At 43.5% G+C, this 20,966-nt stretch overlaps 1 protein-coding gene across 2 annotated transcripts in view; it reads left to right on the plus strand.

The window, feature by feature from the left end:
- Positions 1-20,966, plus strand: part of TRIM29 (tripartite motif containing 29) — a 50,074-nt gene that overhangs the window by 16,180 nt on the left and 12,928 nt on the right. The window contains exons 3-7 of one of the 2 annotated variants that reach the window (XM_075277646.1): positions 7,642-7,875; positions 9,004-9,190; positions 13,619-13,711; positions 17,223-17,309; positions 20,499-20,582. In XM_075277646.1, coding sequence (XP_075133747.1) covers positions 7,642-7,875; positions 9,004-9,190; positions 13,619-13,711; positions 17,223-17,309; positions 20,499-20,582 — 685 coding nt within the window. The remainder of the gene's footprint in view (positions 1-7,641; positions 7,876-9,003; positions 9,191-13,618; positions 13,712-17,222; positions 17,310-20,498; positions 20,583-20,966) is intronic. The other variant, XM_075277647.1, reaches the window with a different exon arrangement.

Below are 20,966 nucleotides of genomic sequence, written 5' to 3' on the forward strand. Positions count from 1 at the left end.
CACATTCAGCTCTACTTCATCGGGCTAATAGAATGCATTGGCCAGCGCTGATTGGCCAGAGTACGGAACTCGACCAATCAGCGCTGGCTCTGCTGGAGGAGGCGGAGTCTAAGATCGCTCCACACCAGTCTCCATTCAGGTCCGACCTTAGACTCCGCCTCCTCCGGCAGAGCCAGCGCTGATTGGCCGAAGGCTGGCCAATGCATTCCTATGCGAATGCAGAGACTTAGCAGTGCTGAGTCAGTTTTGCTCAACTACACATCTGATGCACACTCGGCACTGCTACATCAGATGTAGCAATCTGATGTAGCAGAGCCGAGGGTGCACTAGAACCCCTGTGCAAACTCAGTTCACGCTAATAGAATGCATTGGCCAGCGCTGATTGGCCAATGCATTCTATTAGCCCGATGAAGTAGAGCTGAATGTGTGTGCTAAGCACACACATTCAGCACTGCTTCATCAAGCCAATACAATGCATTAGCCAGTGCTGATTGGCCAGAGTACGGAATTCGGCCAATCAGCGCTGGCTCTGCTGGAGGAGGCGGAGTCTAAGGTCGCTCCACACCAGTCTCCATTCAGGTCCGACCTTAGACTCCGCCTCCTCCGGCAGAGCCAGCGCTGATTGGCCGAAGGCTGGCCAATGCATTCCTATGCGAATGCATACTTAGCAGTGCTGAGTCAGTTTTGCTCAACTACACATCTGATGCACACTCGGCACTGCTACATCAGATGTAGCAATCTGATGTAGCAGAGCCGAGGGTGCACTAGAACCCCTGTGCAAACTCAGTTCACGCTAATAGAATGCATTGGCCAGCGCTGATTGGCCAATGCATTCTATTAGCCCGATGAAGTAGAGCTGAATGTGTGTGCTAAGCACACACATTCAGCACTGCTTCATCAAGCCAATACAATGCATTAGCCAGTGCTGATTGGCCAGAGTACGGAATTCGGCCAATCAGCGCTGGCTCTGCTGGAGGAGGCGGAGTCTAAGGTCGGACCTGAATGGAGACTGGTGTGGAGCGATCTTAGACTCCGCCTCCTCCAGCAGAGCCAGCGCTGATTGGTCGAGTTCCGTACTCTGGCCAATCAGCGCTGGCCAATGCATTCTATTAGCCCGATGAAGTAGAGCTGAATGTGTGTGCTTAGCACACACATTCAGCTCTACTTCATCAGGCTAATAGAATACATTGGCCAATCAGCGCTGGCCAATGCATTCTATTAGCTTGATGAAGCAGAGTGTGCACAAGGGTTCAAGCGCACCCTCGGCTCTGATGTAGCAGAGCTGAGGGTGCACAAGGGTTCAAGTGCACCCTCGGCTCTCCTACATCAGAGCCGAGGGTGCGCTTGAACCCTTGTGCACACTCTGCTTCATCAAGCTAATAGAATGCATTGGCCAGCACTGATTGGCCAGAGTACGGAATTCGGCCAATCAGCGCTGGCCAATGCATTCTATTAGCCCGATGAAGTAGAGCTGAATGTGTGTGCTTAGCACACACATTCAGCTCTACTTCATCGGGCTAATAGAATGCATTGGCCAGCGCTGATTGGCCGAATTCCGTACTCTGGCCAATCAGCACTGGCTAATGCATTGTATTGGCTTGATGAAGCAGTGCTGAATGTGTGTGCTTAGCACACACATTCAGCTCTACTTCATCGGGCTAATAGAATGCATTGGCCAATCAGCGCTGGCCAATGCATTCTATTAGCGTGAACTGAGTTTGCACAGGGGTTCTAGTGCACCCTCGGCTCTGCTACATCAGATTGCTACATCTGATGTAGCAGTGCCGAGTGTGCATCAGATGTGTAGTTGAGCAAAACTGACTCAGCACTGCTAAGTCTGCATTCGCATAGGAATGCATTGGCCAGCCTTCGGCCAATCAGCGCTGGCTCTGCCGGAGGAGGCGGAGTCTAAGGTCGGACCTGAATGGAGACTGGTGTGGAGCTATCTTAGACTCCGCCTCCTCCAGCAGAGCCAGCGCTGATTGGTCGAGTTCCGTACTCTGGCCAATCAGCACTGGCCAATGCATTTCTATGGGGAAAAGTTAGCTTGCGAAAATCGCAAACTGACAGGGATTTCCATGAAATAAAGTGACTTTTATGCCCCCAGACATGCTTCCCCTGCTGTCCCAGTGTCATTCCAGGGTGTTGGTATCATTTCCTGGGGTGTCATAGTGGACTTGGTGACCCTCCAGACACGAATTTGGGTTTCCCCCTTAACGAGTTTATGTTCCCCATAGACTATAATGGGGTTCGAAACCCATTCGAACACTCGAACAGTGAGCGGCTGTTCGAATCGAATTTCGAACCTCGAACATTTTAGTGTTCGCTCATCTCTAATAATCGTCAAAGTTAAGAAGGGCTCGTTTTCAGGGGATATCTTATTTTGAACAACAATCCACTCTCTAGGACTCCCTTACACCCAAAACAATTAGGCTGAGTTCAGACAGAGTTTTTAGGTCCGGAAGTTGACACAGGGGCCACCTCAGATTCCAGACCAAAAAACAGGTAGCCACGACTGGATGCAGTGCAGTGTACCGGCATGAAGTTGTGGCATTCTGCTCCAGATTAGGCCTAAATCAATGGGACTAGTTGGGAGCAGGGAGTGTCTTCAGGCGGATGTCTGCAGCTGAATTGGCTGTGGAATCCCCCAGAAGAAAGGGCATGTCGCTTCTTTTTTCAGAGAGCGGGAACAAACTGCTCGTTGAAAAAGGAAATGACCAGCACCCATTGATTTCAATGGGAGGCAATTTTTTGGTCAGGATGTTGATGCGGACTCCGCGTCAAAATCCTGACCAAAAAAACCCATCTGAACACAGCCTTAGAGTTGGCAAATGCCAATGGAGGATGGCTCTCACACACAGATCTGCGTCACTCCCGTCGCTGTCAGGTCCCATGCATTGTATCAGTTGGTTTCCCCTCGTGACGGAACCCAATGACAATACTCTGGCTCAGGAATGGAGTGATGCCAGTGGGACTACCCGATCTGTGTTATGAGAGTCCGGCACTACCGATAGTCAACCCATTGTTGTGGAGAACAATCTCACCAGTGCCATCTTGTACAGGCAGCTCCCTTAAGGTCCATTTCCAATTCTTTTGGGTGTATCTACTTTTTTTGGGGGGTGTCTGTTTTCCTTGATGAAGGGAATATATCAGTTCTGATACTATATCAGTTCTGCTGTATTCTATTCACCTTTGTACAAGTATATCTGCCTGCACCGTATTTTTAATGAATTGTTACCAGGGCTTATTTTTGGGGTAGGGCTTATATTTCAAGCATACTCAAAAAATCCTGAAAAATCATGCTAGGGCTTATTTTTGGGGTAGGTCTTGTTTTCAGGGAAACAGGGTACTTACTGTACATTTGAGCTGAGCGTCCAGTATGAAGTAGGCTAGATGTCAGGTATAGGCCATTTCTATACTTTGTAGCCATTGATATATATATGCTATATATGCAGACAATTGTTGCTAATGTCTAGAATAATTCATTGCACAATTGCATTCCGCATTGCTCACTTGAAGATAATTTGACGGCTTGTCTCCTCCACCTTCCCACTCGTACATCTCCTTGCACGCTATAATGCACCCCGCTACAATCATTTACACTAGCCAAGCGCTTTTCCTGTCTATAGCCAACCGTGATGTCGGCCCTTGTCTCCACCGCAGGTCACGCGATTCTCATTTCCTAGTTTTACCATTGTGATAAGAGTGATCTGTCTTTTTCCACTGCTGTTCAGTTCCACCAGAGCTTTTACCAAAGCCTTTCCTTCCACGTTGTCCCTCAGCGTGGTATCTCTTTTAATAAAAGCTTTTCCATTTCTATGAATGGTTCTTACCTACAGGGCCTCGCACTGAGCAGCTTATCTGGATTATCTATTGTTCGGATGTCGCTACCGGTTGTTTCTTCTGTCTGAAAATAGTTGAGAAAATATTATCCAAATAATACTGCGTAAGGGCCATTGTGTGTCCTGATGCAGGACCGGATGAGATATCGCATGAGATATACGGCTGTCCTCCATAATTGGCTCGACAACTGGGCTGCATAATGGGCCCTTTGGTGGCAACTTTGGTAGCATGACATCAAGTCACGTAGAAGTCGTACAACTAAAAAGTGTTTGTCAGTAATCTACAAGATGCTATTTAAGGGTCCATTCGCAAAATCACGGCTGCAAAATTGGGTGAAGACCTCACCGGTTGCATACTGGTCTATGCCTCCAGTCTTTCTCAGTTCCCATACAGTATTAGTGTCATACTGAAAGTTCATGACATATCACGTGTAGATCTGGATACAGTAGGTGGCCGATGACGATAGCAGTGAGTAGTATTATTATATAGATAATTAAAGACGCCTCCATCAAAACATACTATTACCACATCCCACTCATTTACAAGCCTCCATGGGAAAATCCAAAAGTTAGTGCTGCGCTATGCAAGTCCTGGCCTGGATTTTCAGGTTACCTGATATAATTATATGAACCCTATTAAATCTCAAGATGTTGGGTTTGCTGGTGCATAATATATGGAAATAAAATAGAAATAATGGGTCATAACCAGGTCAGACTGGTCCACCAGAAGGTCCTCCGATGAGTACAGGCTCTAACACTATAATGGTCCAGCAGAAGACAACTGGAAGAGTACTGCAGTCTACTTCCTTCGTAGGGTGTGTACTCAAGAATCATTTTATCTGGTGGACCCAAGAAACCTCAATCTGATATGGGACACAACCCATATATAAAAGGGACCACATTTCCTGGAAATCGTGGTATGTCCGTTGAGAAAGTTTGCCGAAGTTTGCGTTACAAGACCAGAAAACTGGTGGGAAATGTCTTATTTCTCTACTTGTACTGATGGTAATACAAAGTTTGCACACAGTCTTACTCAAAGCTATTTGGCAGGAAAGGCACGTTCCGAAACTTTTTTCTTTTTTTGTCTTAGTATGATATTTTATTTAATGAGTGCTGAACTTCTCTGAGCGTTTGCGCTCATTAGTTAGATTGTCATTCAGTTTACAAAACAAGAAGGTCTGTCTGGTTCAGGATTTCACATACTCTAGTCTGAATCACGAGAAGACGGAACAGTCCTCGATGACACAAAATCAACAGCTTAGAAATGAGAAGCCTTACCGAGCTTCTTACAACCTTCCCCATGAAAAGTCTTGTTAGTTAGACGTTGTGAAATAATCCTGAGTGCTGAAAATTTCTTGTAATATATAATTTGCTTGGCAGTGCCGTAGCCATGAACCTTCAGGGTCCAGGAGCACATTACAGATGTGATGGCGCTCTACGTAGTGTTGTATTGTGACTCTACGAGGAATTGCATTAGCAGTGACACTTCTACAACACAGCACACGGTGATAGATTCTCACCGAGGTAATGAGAAAAGGTTATTAGCCTCTACATAAGATTACAGATAAACGGAGACATCTGCTAGTCAGTATACTGTACATCTATACATAGATCCTACGATAGTCATGTGCGTGAAGACTCGACTTGTATAACTAGATATGTTCATGCAATGCAATGCTCGAATACGACCAAGGGCAACCTCTATATGGAGTTTGTATGTTCTCCCCGACTTTGCATGGGTTCCCACAGGGCACTCTGTTTTCCTCCCACATGCAAAAAATATACTGATAGCCAAATTGGCTACAAACAACTGATTCTTATGGGTGTTGAGTATGAGCACCTTTATGGTAACCACTAACTCACTTACACACTTTACATATCTTCTACTTCCCTAGCACAAAGTCTACAGTGACCCTGTTGACTATGGAGGGGCACTAGGGGTGTAGTTATAGCGGGTGCAGAGATAGCAGTCGCTACTGGGTCCTGAACCCTGCCACATAAAATGTACCTCTATTCTAAATGGCTAGAGGTAGGTAGGGGCCCAAAAACTGCTAGACCCTGGACTGTTTGTGGCTAACTTTACTACTCAACAGGTGGATTCACTTCGCCTTAAAGGGGTTTTCCGGGATTAGAAAACATGGCTGCTTTCTTTCAGCCAGAGCTCAACTTCATCCTCTGAGGCAGTAACATTATGTCTGTTGATGGCATGACCATGTAGGAGATCAGTCCTAATATGCATGTTCAGGCTATGTCCATGGATGTGATGTCATTTCCTAAGCAGTGGAAGTAGAAATCTTTGTTGAAGGAAAGCAGTCATGTTTTCTAATCCTGGATAACCCCTTTTTGTAATGGTGGATATGTTCTCTTGCTTATCGATGGTGGACTGATTCACTCTTCCACCTTGGAGCTAGAGCGTTTGGGCTTCTTTGTGGCCATAACACTATACCCTCGGGTGGAGGACCTTGATAACAAATGCTACTCCCCCCCCACTTGTTTACTAACTGTTGTGCATGTTTGCGAGGCCCCTGAAAAGAGGAGTGACCCCTTGGATTCCCAGAAAACTAGGCCTTTGTCATTTAACAAGTGACCTGGGCCCTTTATGTGACCAGCACATGCGTTTGCTCATGTCACAAGATTTCGGGAAGGTTTACCTACCATCTGATGGACTTATAATGCTATGCAGATATTCCATGTATTGGAGTAGAAACTAAATGCATAGCCACTTATAGATTTTCAGGTTATGATATATGGATCGTCTGTCGTAATAACAACATAATTTTCATATTTAGCAAATTTTATTACAGACAGATGCCATACCGCGAATACCTGGGATATCAGACGGCTGTATAATGGGTCAGAATCAATAATCAATTATCCCCGCCGCACATAATAAACCGGAAATATATGTATAGAATGCAGAGGCTTCATAAGACACACTTATGTATAAACATGAACTACTCACAGTGTGACATCTGATTTCCATATAATAGACGGATTCGGCAATGATTGATAATTGTTATTAAATTGGGTTGTTCAATTCCAATCTAAGTCTGGCAGAAACTGCATTCTATATATAGGGAGGCGGAGGTGTGCCCATCAATGAATTATTACACTTGTCAAACTTTGACTGGGGTTACTTATATTATACTTAGACTGCAATGTTCTGTATAGGAGGTGACGTGACTAATGGATGACTAAAGTGGCACTTGTCTCTCCGCATGTTTCGTGCGGACACCAAGCAGAAGCCACACGGACCTCATTATAGTCTATGGGATCTGGGATCTGGGATATGGGAACGCATATAGGTTTCCATTCCCCGAATGGAAACCCAAATGTTGATGTGAACCGGGCCTTAGAGATATTCTGTACAATATTTATTAAGGGTATAGGAAGAGTGTGGACTATGTACTACATTGTTTATCACAGTACCTTGTGCAGAGTATTGCATCTATTGCACATGGTTGCCACGCTCCATATCACGGGTCTAATAAGGACTCTTTCAGATGCATCTATTGACTTTGGCTTTCAGGTATCCGCACACGTCATCCATCTTTTCATATACATTTGCATGTGTTACATATAAGAAACTGATTATAGAGTTCACAACGTGTACAGGATATTTCTATCATTCCATATGGCCACATATCATTGCCCATATTACCCCCATGGTCATGTTTCGCTTACAGATGTTCATGGCTTAGGTCGCCATTTCCATGCCTTGTGATAGGAGAGTACAAAAATTACTTTCTTTTTTTTACATTTTTTTACATTATTTTTAAAATATATTTCTTGTTTTTAGAATTTCACCGCCAACCAGAAGTCTGCCGTTGACCATAGCTTCAAGGATATCATTCGGGAACTTCAGAGGCAACAGGAAGAAGTTAAAGCGCACTTAGAGCAAAAGGAGAGAGCGGCGGTCGACCTCATCGAGCAAATTATAGGCGACTTACAAGTAAAAAGAGACCAGCTCCAGGACAAGCAGCACGACGGAGATAAGCTGTTACATACCACAGACGCCGTACTCTTCCTACAAGTGAGTTCGTAAAATGTTAATAGAAAAAAGCCAAAAAATTGGGAAGGAGGGAAATGAATGCCAACATTATACCCTCCGGGCCGGTTTAACATCATAAAATGTAATGTAAAAGCAATGACCTTTCAGCTTCAGCAATGTTACAAGTGGTGCATCACATAGTGTTTCATTCTGTAGATCCGGCTAGCAAGAATATGAGCGGCTAGGTAATGCGAGGTGTGAACATCAATCTAAGAGTAATATCTGCTAACATGCAAGTGAGATGACCCTTAGACTAGAAGGTCTTTGGTTTCCTTCAGACGGAGAAAGGCTCAGAAGAATCAATTCCTAACAGTGGTATTCATGGAGGTTTCGTGCAGGTGGGGGAAGGGACAACGTTGCTACTTGTTTACGCATACTTGCAAGGGTTTTACATTACATCCACTCAGGTGCATGTTTTTTAAAGAGGACCCTTCACCAACTCCACATCTTGGCATTCAATAGCTCCTTCCGACACAGGTGGGATTTTTTTCTCTAGCCCCCACCATTCCTGAGCAATGACTGCTGTTAGTTTCAGCACAATTGTACTCTCTGATGTCAGGTGGGCGGTCCTTGTCTTTCTGCTCCAGCTCAGGACCGCACATTTGACAATAGACTATAATTGTACTGAAAATAATACAGATGAATGGCAGGAGCTAGGGGAAAAATTCCAACTGTACCAGAATCCGTGGATAGGCAACTATTGAAGGATTTCATGAATTTGAGTTAGAGACGGTGGTGAAAGGACCTTTTTAAAGTGGACAATATCAGATCGGTAGGGATATGACTCCCAGCACCTTCATTGATCAACTCATGGAAGGTATGCGTGATAATGTTGAGTGTCACCATCTCTTCATAGTTCATCGGGTTCGGCGTTGTTCAATCACTAGAGTCTGTTCCTCGTACTGCAGGTCAATCCCAATCACTTGCTCAATAGCATGGTGCCCATAGACCAGACTGCATGTACATTGAGAGGGGTCCACTTAATGTAAAGTTTAGTTAATAATATACAGATAAGCCTTCCATTGAAGTCAATGGAAATAAGTACCTGGAAATAAGTGCCCCTTTAATTTTAAGGAAACCTAACACTAACATTTACATCTCTTGCCATAGGAGTTCCAAATCGTCATCAGAAATGCCCCACCGATACCCCCACTGCCAACATATACTGTGACCCTGGAGGCAGACAAACTGACCCAAGCAATGGGTGTCTTACGAGAAGAACTGCTTACAGTCGGAAAGAGGAATGTGGAAAAATACAATAAGATGGAAGCAAATCGCAATTTGGTAGAAAAGAACGGTAAGACAAATCTGTTTATGTATCGAATCTGGTCATATAGAAGAAAATCAGTGGTGGTGCCCTACATTGTATGAGTTTTGTAACCTTTCAGAACAGCCCTAGTCATGTTGGTTGCCATCAGCGCCATTGTTTGTATTCGTGTTTGCATTGTCTCTATGACACGCCTCATTAGATATTGGGACGGTCATTAGTAATTAGTTAGTGACATTGTATTGACTGACTAATTGTCTTTTCTTACAGTCAATGAGTGTTGCAACAATGTAGACAATGTCTAAAAAAAGGTTACGATACAAGTCACAGCCTATAACTATCATGACTGTGTCATGAATCATTCAAGGGATTCTCTCTAATATCCACGGACATTTTCAGAGTGGCTTTAGCTTGATTTAATTTGGCCAGGATCTCATTGCTACTGACCACCATGACCACTAGAAGAGGGGTCTCAAGCCACCTTTTCCTTCGTACTGTATTGAGGAACAGTTTGAAGCATACACGTCCCCTGTTGCTCCATATGATACATTTGGTGACAAGGATATGGGGGGAATAGACTAACCCATCTCCACCAGTTTTCTTGTATACATGGGTGCAACTCCCATAGTTGAGTTGGTTCAGTGATTCATGGTCATTGGTAATCCCCAGTATTGAAGTCCATATACTTTGTAATTTCCACCGTACCGGGACCGACTAAATTAATAAAGACACCGAAGTACTTCAATAACAATTCAATTACAGCTGCCAATTCACCGATAAATAAAGGCGTCCGGTGAATCCTTACTGATTTAATTATTCTATGTGGCAGGAATATTTCCTCTCTATGAGGACTAGTCATAATAATCTGCTCTGCTTTATTTCCCAGGATGTTGTGCAGAAAATAGGTGCCATGCCGAGGAGCTTAATTGCTTTTCTAAGTTCATGTTGATGAGTGCAAAAACTTTTCCCGTAATATAATTTTATTCACTTGCCTTCCTCATACAGACTGGAAATGAAATAGGTTCTGTAGTAGTAATAATATTATTTTTGAGTAATAAGGGTCATTAACTCAGACGTTCGAGGTGATTTAGGGTGAGTTTAGTTTTGCAAGTTTTAAGACGTTCAAAAACTTCGGAGCCGGGTTTTAATTGGCTCGTTGTTTTTGTTGAATGATCGTTTACATTATTATTGATATTTTTTTTGGTTAGAGGGGTCTTTTGGCTATGTCCACACGGTGCAATTGGGAATCAGTCTTGTTGGTTGGCAAAAATCTAATGTGTAGGGTTGACTTTATCGTCCTGGACAATTTTCATAAAGCCCAAAGATGGCCTTAAATCTGGACATGGGTGTCTGATTAAGCCACAATTTTTGTCTCAATTTGCATCAATTTACTATATTTATTATATGTTTTAGTCAATTTTTGCACATTGTTGGTTTAGGGCAGAAGGGAATGACTAAAATTTTGTGCCAAAATTTTGGTGTGAAGTAAGTCAACTCATTGGTGGTGCAAAGTTGGACAAAGATGCCGCAAAGTATGACATGAGTTACTGTCTAGTCTAAGTCTAGATATTACTTATGTTATAAGATTAGTAAATCCGTCCCTGTGTCAGAGGATATACACAGGATTTGGATCTCTACCAGAAAAATTGAGCAGCGCTATAAAGATTTATTAAAAAAATAATGACCAAAAATTTTGGGCTTAAAACCTCATTGTGTTCAAGAGGTGACTCCCATTTTAAGGCTAGGTTTACAAACATACAGTAGATTTTGGCCTCAGTTAGACAGACATCCTCTTTGATAATTCCATATACTATCACTCCTTGCCTCTCCATACACACGCACTCTGGGTTCGGCTCAATGCGTTTTCAGCACAGAGTTTGGAGCCACTTCCAAACACTTCCATGAAACTGTAGTAGTCAACAGGGTTGAGCCACTCCGGTTTGCAGAGTCCAAGGCTTCATGCACACAGCAGTGAAAAATAGACGCAACGGACGTTTTTTTTTTTTTTTTTTTTTTATAGACGTCCATTTTCAGAGCAATGGAAGTCAATAGATGTATTCACACGTATGTGTCTTTAATAGAGATGAGCGAACACTATAATGTCCGAGGTTCAAAATCCGATTCGAACAGCCGCACACTGTTCGGCTGTTCGAACGGATTTCGAACCCCATTATAGTCTATGGGGGAAAATGCTCGTTTCAGGGCTACGCAAAATTCGATACAATTTACTTACCAAGTCCACGAGTGACGGTCGGGCTGGATTCCCCTTGAAGTCTTCTCCCGGCGCAGCGCCCCTGTGCCGTCTTTCGGCTGGAATTCACTATGCCTAGGCATCAGGGCCTAGGTAGAGCTGACTGCGCATGCGCGGTCGGTTCTGCCCGGCCCAACGCCTGAGCAGAGCCAACTGCGCATGCGAGGGCATGCCCGCGCATACGCAGTCGGCTCTGCCTAGGCCGGAAGCCTAGGCAGAGTGAATTCCAGCTGGAAGACGCCGCGGGGACGCTGCATGGAGAAGACTTCTAAAGGTAAGAGAAGAACCAGCGTTGATTGGCAGAATGTATAGCATTCTGCCAATGAACGCTGGTTCTGCATCGAACCTTAAACTTTGAACAGCTAGTAGTGTTTGATCGAGTACGAGTATTTCGAATACCGTAGTATTCGATCGAACACCTACTCGATCGAACACTACTCGCTCATTTCTAGTCTTTAATAGACAGTGAACAAATGTTCATCAAAAAATAGGTCGTGTCATGAACACGTTTATGGATCAGTTTTTAACATTTGTTTTTCGGCAATGTATCCATTTCATGGCCACTAAAAAAACGATGTGTAGGTTGGGTCAAGAAAAGGCCAATAGAGTTCATCAGTTTTTTTAACTGACGGTTAAAAACACATGAAAAACTGTTATTAAAAAGAGACAGAAAATGGATGAGATATAAGTCAAAATCAAGTGTAGACCAAGGGACAAAAAAGTGCCAAATACTTGCTCAAACACAGGTCCGATTGGTGTTCTTACCAATCCCTCTGCTTGACTTTCAAGCTCTGATTTTAGATTGAAGACCATGCGCAGTACCTGTGCGTTGTCCGGGACAAAGTCAGAAGACAGCAACGTAATAATGTGTTATGCTAAGTTCACACTTGTGCTTGGGTTCCCATTCTTCGGCTCTGCTTTGGGACCTGAAGGAAGGAAATCCAATCCGCATAAAAAGTGATTACCCACAGAAACAAATAGGTTGAAATGTTTGCAGGACTTTTCTCTCCATGTTTCTCAAGCAGACTGGGGGTTGGAATCCCTGAATGGAAACCAAGCACTGGTGTGATGACCTTAGCCTTACACTCTGGCTGTGGCTTATCTCCTTCGAGTACAAAAGATGGGACATGATTGTCCAACTTGACTTTCTCCTACATTGGTGGTAGTCAAGATTATCCCATACTTATAAGATGGTTGACTGTTCCTATCGAAATTGGTAGGCTTAGTTTCTAAGCTGCTAAATGTTCAATATTCTTTGGCTGTGGGCTTAGATACAATCCTTTCATCTCCACGTGCCGGCATAGTAAAGGTGTGCGGCTTTCCGGTCACTGCCGGCAGGGTATATTATCCAACATGTGCTTCATATACGTGTTTGTGTTCATGTGAATGATCATGCAGTGGCACAGCATGGACACAGTGTGAACACGGGCTCTCGTCCAGGCATTAGTATCATTGATCTCAATGCCAAGGCATCTGTACAATGCTGTCACAAGAAGGTCATCTCTATTGACAGCGCCATGTTTGATCTCAATATATGAGACATTTCCTATCAGAGATGAGAACATGAAATAATATTCCAAGCAGTGGGGTCAGGATGAGCGCCATGAAGTGAGTTCCCGCTGCTTCTACAGGCAGCACATCAGACATCCGAACAAAGCCGACCTCATATGGTTCACTACATCGGCACCATTCACTGTTCTCGCCCATACTGAGACCATGGTAAGGCAGTTTCTAATGAACACATTGAAAATCTCTGTGCAACCAATAGCCTCATCCTTATTCAATATTGTATGTAGGCTTAGCAATGCTGAATATTTTATGAGCCCTCCGCCCCTCAATTATTCATGGTTCCAGGACATAAACAGTTACAGCTGTCACGTCTAATAGTAGCATAGATACCACGTAAGAACCATAGTCATAGTGTATATGTATAGCTCCACCGAGCAATAAAACATATAAATAGTAGATGCGGTTGGAAGCAGTGACTCTCTTCTAGCGAGAAAATTTAATTTGGGTTCAACTATTTCAGTTGTATAATGTGATATATCAAACACTCAAAAAATATAAAAATAAGAAAGAAAAAAAAAGAAATAAAATACAATTCTTCTGCTCCGGTCATTCTATATGTCTTACAGAGTTTAGCTAAGAGGACCTTTCCAGTTTACTGCCTTATCCATTTGCTATAACCTTCTGTACTTTTCTTGTAGTGGAGAATAGATACGTGATGAAAGACCTTGCGACCGATTGGGCTCCATCAGGTGAATCATTTGGAAGGTTCGGCTCTATATTCAATGTCAAAGGTAACATTTTGCTTTTATTTTTCACATTATAGTTGCTGGAAACTTTTCATCTCAAGTATTGATGTTATCTATAGGTTACCATTAGAGATGAGCGAACAGTGTTCTATCGAACACATGTTCGATCGGATATCAGGCTGTTCGATGTGTTCGATTCCATACGGACACCACGTGGCAAATGCCAAAAAAATTCAATTCCCCTCCCACCTTCCCTGGCGCTTTTTTTGCACCAATAACAGCGCAGGGGAGGTGGGACAGGAACTACGACAACGGGGGCATTGAAAAAAATCGGAAAAAGTCATTGGCTGCCAAAATCAGGTGACCCCCATTTTAGACGAATAGTGGATTTCAAATCCGGGTCATATGAGAATGTGAACTTTGTGACTATGAGACAGGGATAGCTGTACAGGCAGGGATAGCTAGGGATAACCTTTATTTAGGTAGGAATGATATTAAAAATAACTTTTTGGGGCTCTATCGGGTGTGTAATTGTGTTTTTTGTGAGATAAACTTTTTCCCATAGGAATGCATTGAGCAGCGTTGATTGGCCGAATGAGATACAGAAGACGTGCAGAGACTCAGCAGTGTTGAGCCAGTTCTGCTCAACTACACCGTGTGCCGGTCAGCACTACTGTGCGAGCTCGGCAAACACTCAGCTCTGCATCACCGCTGGCATTGGCCAGCGTTGATTGGCCAGTATACAGAATCAGTATACAGAATCAGCAGAGCTAAGTGTGTGCCGGTCTCTGCACAGCAGTGGTGAGTGTGTGCACTCGCTCAGCTCGGCTGCATCACCGCATACCCATAGGAATGCATTGGCCAGTCTCCAGCCAATCAGCGCTGGCTCTGCCGGAGGAGGCGGAGTCTAAGGTCGGACCTGAATGGAGACTGGTGTGGAGCGATCTTAGACTCCACCTCCTCCGGCAGAGCCAGCGCTGATTGGCTGAATTCTGAAGACTGGCCAATCAACGCTGGCCAATGCATTCATATGTGAAAAAGTTAGCTTGTGAAAATCGCAAGCTGACAGCGTTTTCCATGTAATAAAGTGACTTTTATGCTCCCAGGCATGCTTCCCCTGCTGTCCCAGTGTCATTCCAGGGTGTTGGCATCATTTCCTGTGGTGTCATAGTGGACTTGGTGACCCTCCCGAGACGGATTTGGGTTTCCCCCTTAACGAGTATATGTTCCCCATAGACTATAATGGGGTTCGAAATCCGTTCGAACAGTCGAACAGTGAGTGGCTGTTCGAATCGGATTTCGAACTTCGAACATTTGGGTGTTCGCTCATCTCTAGTTACCATCATAAGATAGGCAATAATGATTACCGCCATTAGTATTAATAAATAAGTATTATTCTGAGGACTGGGAATAAATATGAATCTAATTTTGTTAAAACTTCTACTGGATACGGTAAAAATGGGATTTCCTCTGTTAATTTTTTTTAGTCACCATTCAGACACGTCAGTAGATTAAAATACCTACAACAAATACTCATGTCAAGAATGAAGAAAATATGTAATAGGACCAAATACCTTACTTACAGGGAATTCCTCTAGCATAGCACTTGATGACTTCAGGCAGTTGCCCAACCCTATAATAGAAAGAAAAATTCTAAAAATATACAAACCAAATATTTCTCCTGTCACACCGGTGCTGACGACTCCCCGATCCCTCCCCAATCAGTTCTTGTTCCTGACATGTGACGTCTAAAGCCAATCCCTAGCCACCATGGTGGATTTGGTGGTGTCAACAAGTCACCATTGGTGTCATTACTAAATCAGGGATCAGTGGACGACGGTGGAAATGTTGGCACGGGGGTGGCAGGGGAATGGTTAAGTGTTATTTCTTTTGTTATTTTACAATGGTGTTGGACTGAACTAATGGATTATTGCTAGACAAGGCCATCAAAATAATGAAAGGACTGTGCCGGGACCTCTTCATTGTATACATAGGCCCGACACTGTTATCCTTATGACTGTGCCTGGTACAACAGCTAGAAAGGGACTGAGCTGCCGTACAAGGTTTTGGAAATTGCATGCCAATTATACCTATGGAAAAGTTGGTGGTTTCCCGTATACCTATATGTATACCTCTGTAGGTGTTCTGTAAAAAGTGTTGCGGGAAAACTGCCTTGTGTTGCTCCCAAGGTTTTCCCCACAGCACTTTTTTGCTGTGGCCCGCTACCAGGTGTGAACCTTGGGTTTCTGCCGCCTGAGGCTCGGAGGGGGCGGGGCTGAGCAGAGGGGGCGGGGCCTAGCGGAGCGAGCATCGTTAGCAGGCAGAGAGCAGGCACAGCATGTCAATTATATCTACGGAAACGCCAGCAGGTTTCCCTTAGATATATTGGTAACAGAAAATCCATGGAGGAAAACTCTGTGAACTTTCTGTTCAAAGCCCTGCGGGAAGAACCGCGATGTTTCCAGTCTGTGGGGCCTTAGCCTTAACCTATAAGGACCATAACAATGTAATCCGTATTTCAGTGATATTACAAAAACAACCAAAGATATTTAACCCCTTAAAAAATGGAATAGAGAGGAGAAATAGTTATTGGAAACAAAAATATAGGGTTGAGCGATCGGGATTGGAAAAGAACGGATCCTGATCGGCCATCGAGCAAATTTCACGATTGGGATCAACTGGAAAATGATCGGAAATCAGATTTTGAAATCTCAAGATTGGCTCAACTCTAAAAGTGACTTTTCCCACAGAGAAGGATTGACTAGGGTTGATTGATCGGGAAAGATCGGATCCTGATCAGCGATCGAGCAAATTTCATGATCGGGATCGGCTGGAAAATGATCGGAAATCGGATTTTAAAATCGATCCTGAAATCTCTAGATCGGCTCAACCCTACACAACTAGAACAAGTTGGAAAAGATATAGATTTACGTTGTACCTCCGTATTTTATCCACACGTGTGAATGAGCCCATATACTTGTATGTAGATATGGCAGGTAATTTTAGCTACCCCTTTAAAGGGACATTTTAGCAAAATTCTCCCTTTTTATGTAACTGTATACGTAATCCTGTTGCTCTGTATGAAGTACTGGCAATATAATTAGATCAGGTCGGTGGGGGGCAAGTATTTTGTTGGTCGGAGCGCAGAATCCGAGCAGCTCATTAATCGGAAAGCTGGAAATAAACAGGGTCGTGTTATATTCTATAAAAACCTATAGCAAGTCTGTGCATGGTAAATGACAAAACAGGACGAAGAACCTGAAGGGGCAGAACCATAAAATTCCAAGTGATTCATTATATTAACCCAATAAAATAAACCAAAAGTTCAGAGCCAATGTTACCGTATAGTAGTCATTGTTACTGTGTTGCAAGCAATACGTACTGTAATCCCATGTATTAATGTATCCTAAAATGAGTAATAATAAATTACAATTATAATTGACTTTAGTTCTAATTGACAAGCCATTAGATGTAGGAAACAGATGGTGTTATACGTGAGAAATACACTAATAGACAGAATAATATCAGAATCACACAGTGTTTTCTCGTTCCGTAGGTGGTCGCCAATCTTACCAGCCCTCAACCGTGCGGTCTCTAACAGATCCGGCTGCTGCAGGACTTAACAGCATCTATGGAAACAAAGGTATGGCGTATTAGCAGGATATTACAGGCTGTTATGTATGTGCATATAAAATAATACGCCACGGCTTACTCCGAGATCCCTGCTGTGCAATGTATCAGAAAACTGTGATTTTACTGCCAAATACTATAGGACTTATACATAGAAAATGATAAATAGTTAAAGCAATCCTCCAGTCCGGAGCTCAGAAATGATATGGAAGTCAACGCCTGCGGGGGAAGATTACTTGCTATTTATTTCCTTTAGGTTTTACTCCTTGGTTACTGTATATTTTGCTTCCATTAGAATAGAGCTGTGATCTGTGATGACAGCTTATTCTAGGTTCACAATAGAGTCTGCATGGGGAGCCGAAAGATGGAGACCCTGTCCAAGCCCACACCCACTATAGACTGTAAGGCAGAATCCCACCAATCCCATTATAGTCTATGAGGTCTGCAAGTTTCTCTGTATAGTGGGTCCCTATTCCACTGGTTTTGGTGCCCCATGGTGACCGTCACCACTACAACACAGCCCCCATATCAGCCCAGCTTCACCCCTGTCCCTCCGTTACAGCACCACAACAATGGCAGACACCGCATGGCATCGCACCCAGGAACGAACCTGCCCCTTTCGCCGCCTGAGACGAACTACAGAAAGCCGCCCCCCCCCTAGAGCGGAGGGGTCGTGGCGGAGCGGAGGTGGCATGGCAAAGTGCAGGGGGCGGGGCTTAGTGCCGTTCGCCGGCAGAGAGCAGGCACGGAGACGACCTGCTCTCTGCCTGAGCGTGAGAGGAGGCTGCTGGAGCAGCGCTGCTCCAGTGGCCTCCCCAAACCACCGCTCAGTGCTAAGCCAGTCCAGGACAGCTTGTCCTGGACTGGCTTAGGTAACCAAAAATGCCACCCTCCCTGAGGCCCTGGCATAGCACCGCCTGAAGCGCTCGCTTCAGGTCGCCTCATGGGAGGTACAGCGCTGATCGCACCATGTGAACAGGCCCACAAACAATAACTTTTTGCTTGTTGACTTTTGGACAGCTATGAAAGAAGGATTGAAGTTACTATTAACCCGAAGCTTAGAGTAATACAAGCTAATGTCAATGCTTTCAAAGGAGCCTTTAATCTCCTACGACAACAATAGATTCTCCTACGTTTGGCTGGCAGCTTTTGAAGGAGGCTTATATGGACTAGTTAACTCTTTCCTAATATGGACTATGGGTAAAAAATATGCAAATCTATTCTCCAGGATGTAATTAGGAGAACAGTGCTTCTCTATGCCGCCCTCTAGGGGCAGCCCCCTTAACATCATGCATGACTCTGTTAATAAGCCTACTAAAATGATGCGGGGTTTATTGCCAAATTAGTATTTCTATTCCAAAAAGAACAGATTCCCAGCTATGGACAGGGCTGTTTCGGTCTTTTGGACCTCCTCAGCATAGCGCAGGGATACTAATTTCACAGAGTGACTATATGGACTAGTTAACTCTTTCCCTATATGGATTATTTAACACTAGTTAATCTAGTGACCGGTAAGTGAGGTGTTGGACTTTTTTGAAGACATAAGATGTTATTTCAGTTCAGATGTCAATGAAACACTCATTCAGATCAAGACTATTCCTCCAAATCTCTTTGTACATATGTAAGATCGACTTGGTCAAGTGTTTAGTTGTTCTTAATGGGTAGAGGAAAGTAAACTGTTGTTGGAAAACTTTGACAGTGGCTTACATACCCTGAAAGGAATATGATCAGTCAGGGTAAAATCCAGCAGTCTGAATCTTCTTGTCCCCGACATTAGGGGAGATTCAGGAGGCCCCCATGCCCAGTAGATGGGTGTCCACCGAAATCAGCAGTTGCGAATGACATTGCTACACTGTCTACCAATAAGTATTTGGACACCTGTGGTAGAATAGAAGAACAACATTTATTCATATTGAATAGTTGGCAGACCCCAGCAGATGCTTCCTTAAGGATGATATTGATCGACATAATACTCCCGGATACCTGGTGAGCAATCGGTTGGGTGCGGTTTCTCTGGCCAGCACTCGATGGTCTCTATCTTCCAGTTTCGGGGGTCTGCCGACTCGGGGCACATTCCGACAATCACCGTTCACCTTCCACTTCGTAATCACATAGGCCACTGTCGATTTTGGGTAATTCAGTTCGCTTGCTATGTCCCTTAAGGATCGACCATTTCTGTGGTACCCGACAATTACCCCTTTCTCGAAATCAGACAACTCTGTACTTGCATGCCACTAATGCCAATGCTGTTTCCTACACAATATTTAAAGGTGGAAGGCGTGACGTACATCACGACCGCAGATATCTTCATTTGCATGGGTGTCCAAATACTTATTGGTAGACAGTGTATTATGTTTTAGACAGATTGAGGGTTTTAGCTGTAGGACAACATGATCTGCTTTTTCTCAGGATCCTCCTATCACAGAAATGGGTTGTCCAAAGCAGAAAACTCATCGGTTGTAACAGACAACAAGCCCAATCTTTTTGTATACCATTTGGATAAAAATAGCCCAGTATCTGTTTGGGAATGTAGTTCCTCCCCATTGACTTGAACTGCAACCTGTAAAGTGGAAGTGGCGTCCATGTGATCTCCTCTTCTCCTTCAAATAGCAGATTAGTAGGGGTCATGGATGTTGGACCTCCTATTTTTAAGATAATCCATTGAGTTAAGGTCCCAGAAAACCTCTTTTTAATGACAATTTTTCCAAAATTTTTGCTAATTTATAAAAAATAAATTGTCCTGTTTTAATATACTGTATTCTAACCTCACATTTTTGTAACCAGTTAACAAAAATTGACCTTAAAATGTTTTTCGTTTTTTGTGTCTTATGGTCTTTACATGTGTTTGGCGTGATGCAGCATGATGTGTATTTTGCTTTGTACTACGTCGCTTGTATTGTTTTCAATTAATTGGCTTCTATTGCATACTAGTATGTATTAACCTTTCATGTTAAAACATCATTATCCTAGTCATACAGGACGAACCCTCTAGTTAACCCAATAATACTGTAAATTATAATCGAGAAATATAATAAGGGTCCTCTATATTCACAATGTATATCAACATGACTTGTCAATTCACATACTGTCATGAGTTATGGAAACAATGTGTAGCAAATGGGAAGGACCCTATAGATGTAATAAATAAGGCCTTCGTGGTATTCTATAGACTATTCTCAAAGGCTAGCACCTCTTCTTATAGGAACCTACAGGATGTGGGACCAGTCTCCCATTCTGGCTCAAGAAGACTCTCCCAGCTACACAACCCCGACCTTTTCTCAAAAAGGTATTCCTCCTGGTTCTGGTATACTCCCTATTAGTGATATCTGTAGCCTAGATTATAGTGCGGATAATCTTTGGGGGCTCTTAATCAATGCGCACGCTTTGCTAATTGTTTCTCGCTTAAGACTGGTGGTGGTGATTATGTATATTAATCTTATGTCTCTACCCTAAAGTCTAAGAACTAGTGTTTCTACACAAAATGGTCATGGAATTTTTTTCGAATCAAAATTTACAATGTTGTAATATTACAAATTTAACAATACTCAACTTGCCAACCCACTATCTCTCCTCAACTTTCCCACCAGTTTCTGTTCTTCCGGCACTAGTAATGACACATCAACCTCATTGAGGTCATTGCTGTAATCCCAGCACAAACAAAGACTTCTCA

Source organism: Leptodactylus fuscus, chromosome 6, assembly GCF_031893055.1.
Source record: "Leptodactylus fuscus isolate aLepFus1 chromosome 6, aLepFus1.hap2, whole genome shotgun sequence".
Taxonomy (NCBI): Eukaryota; Metazoa; Chordata; class Amphibia; order Anura; family Leptodactylidae; genus Leptodactylus; species Leptodactylus fuscus.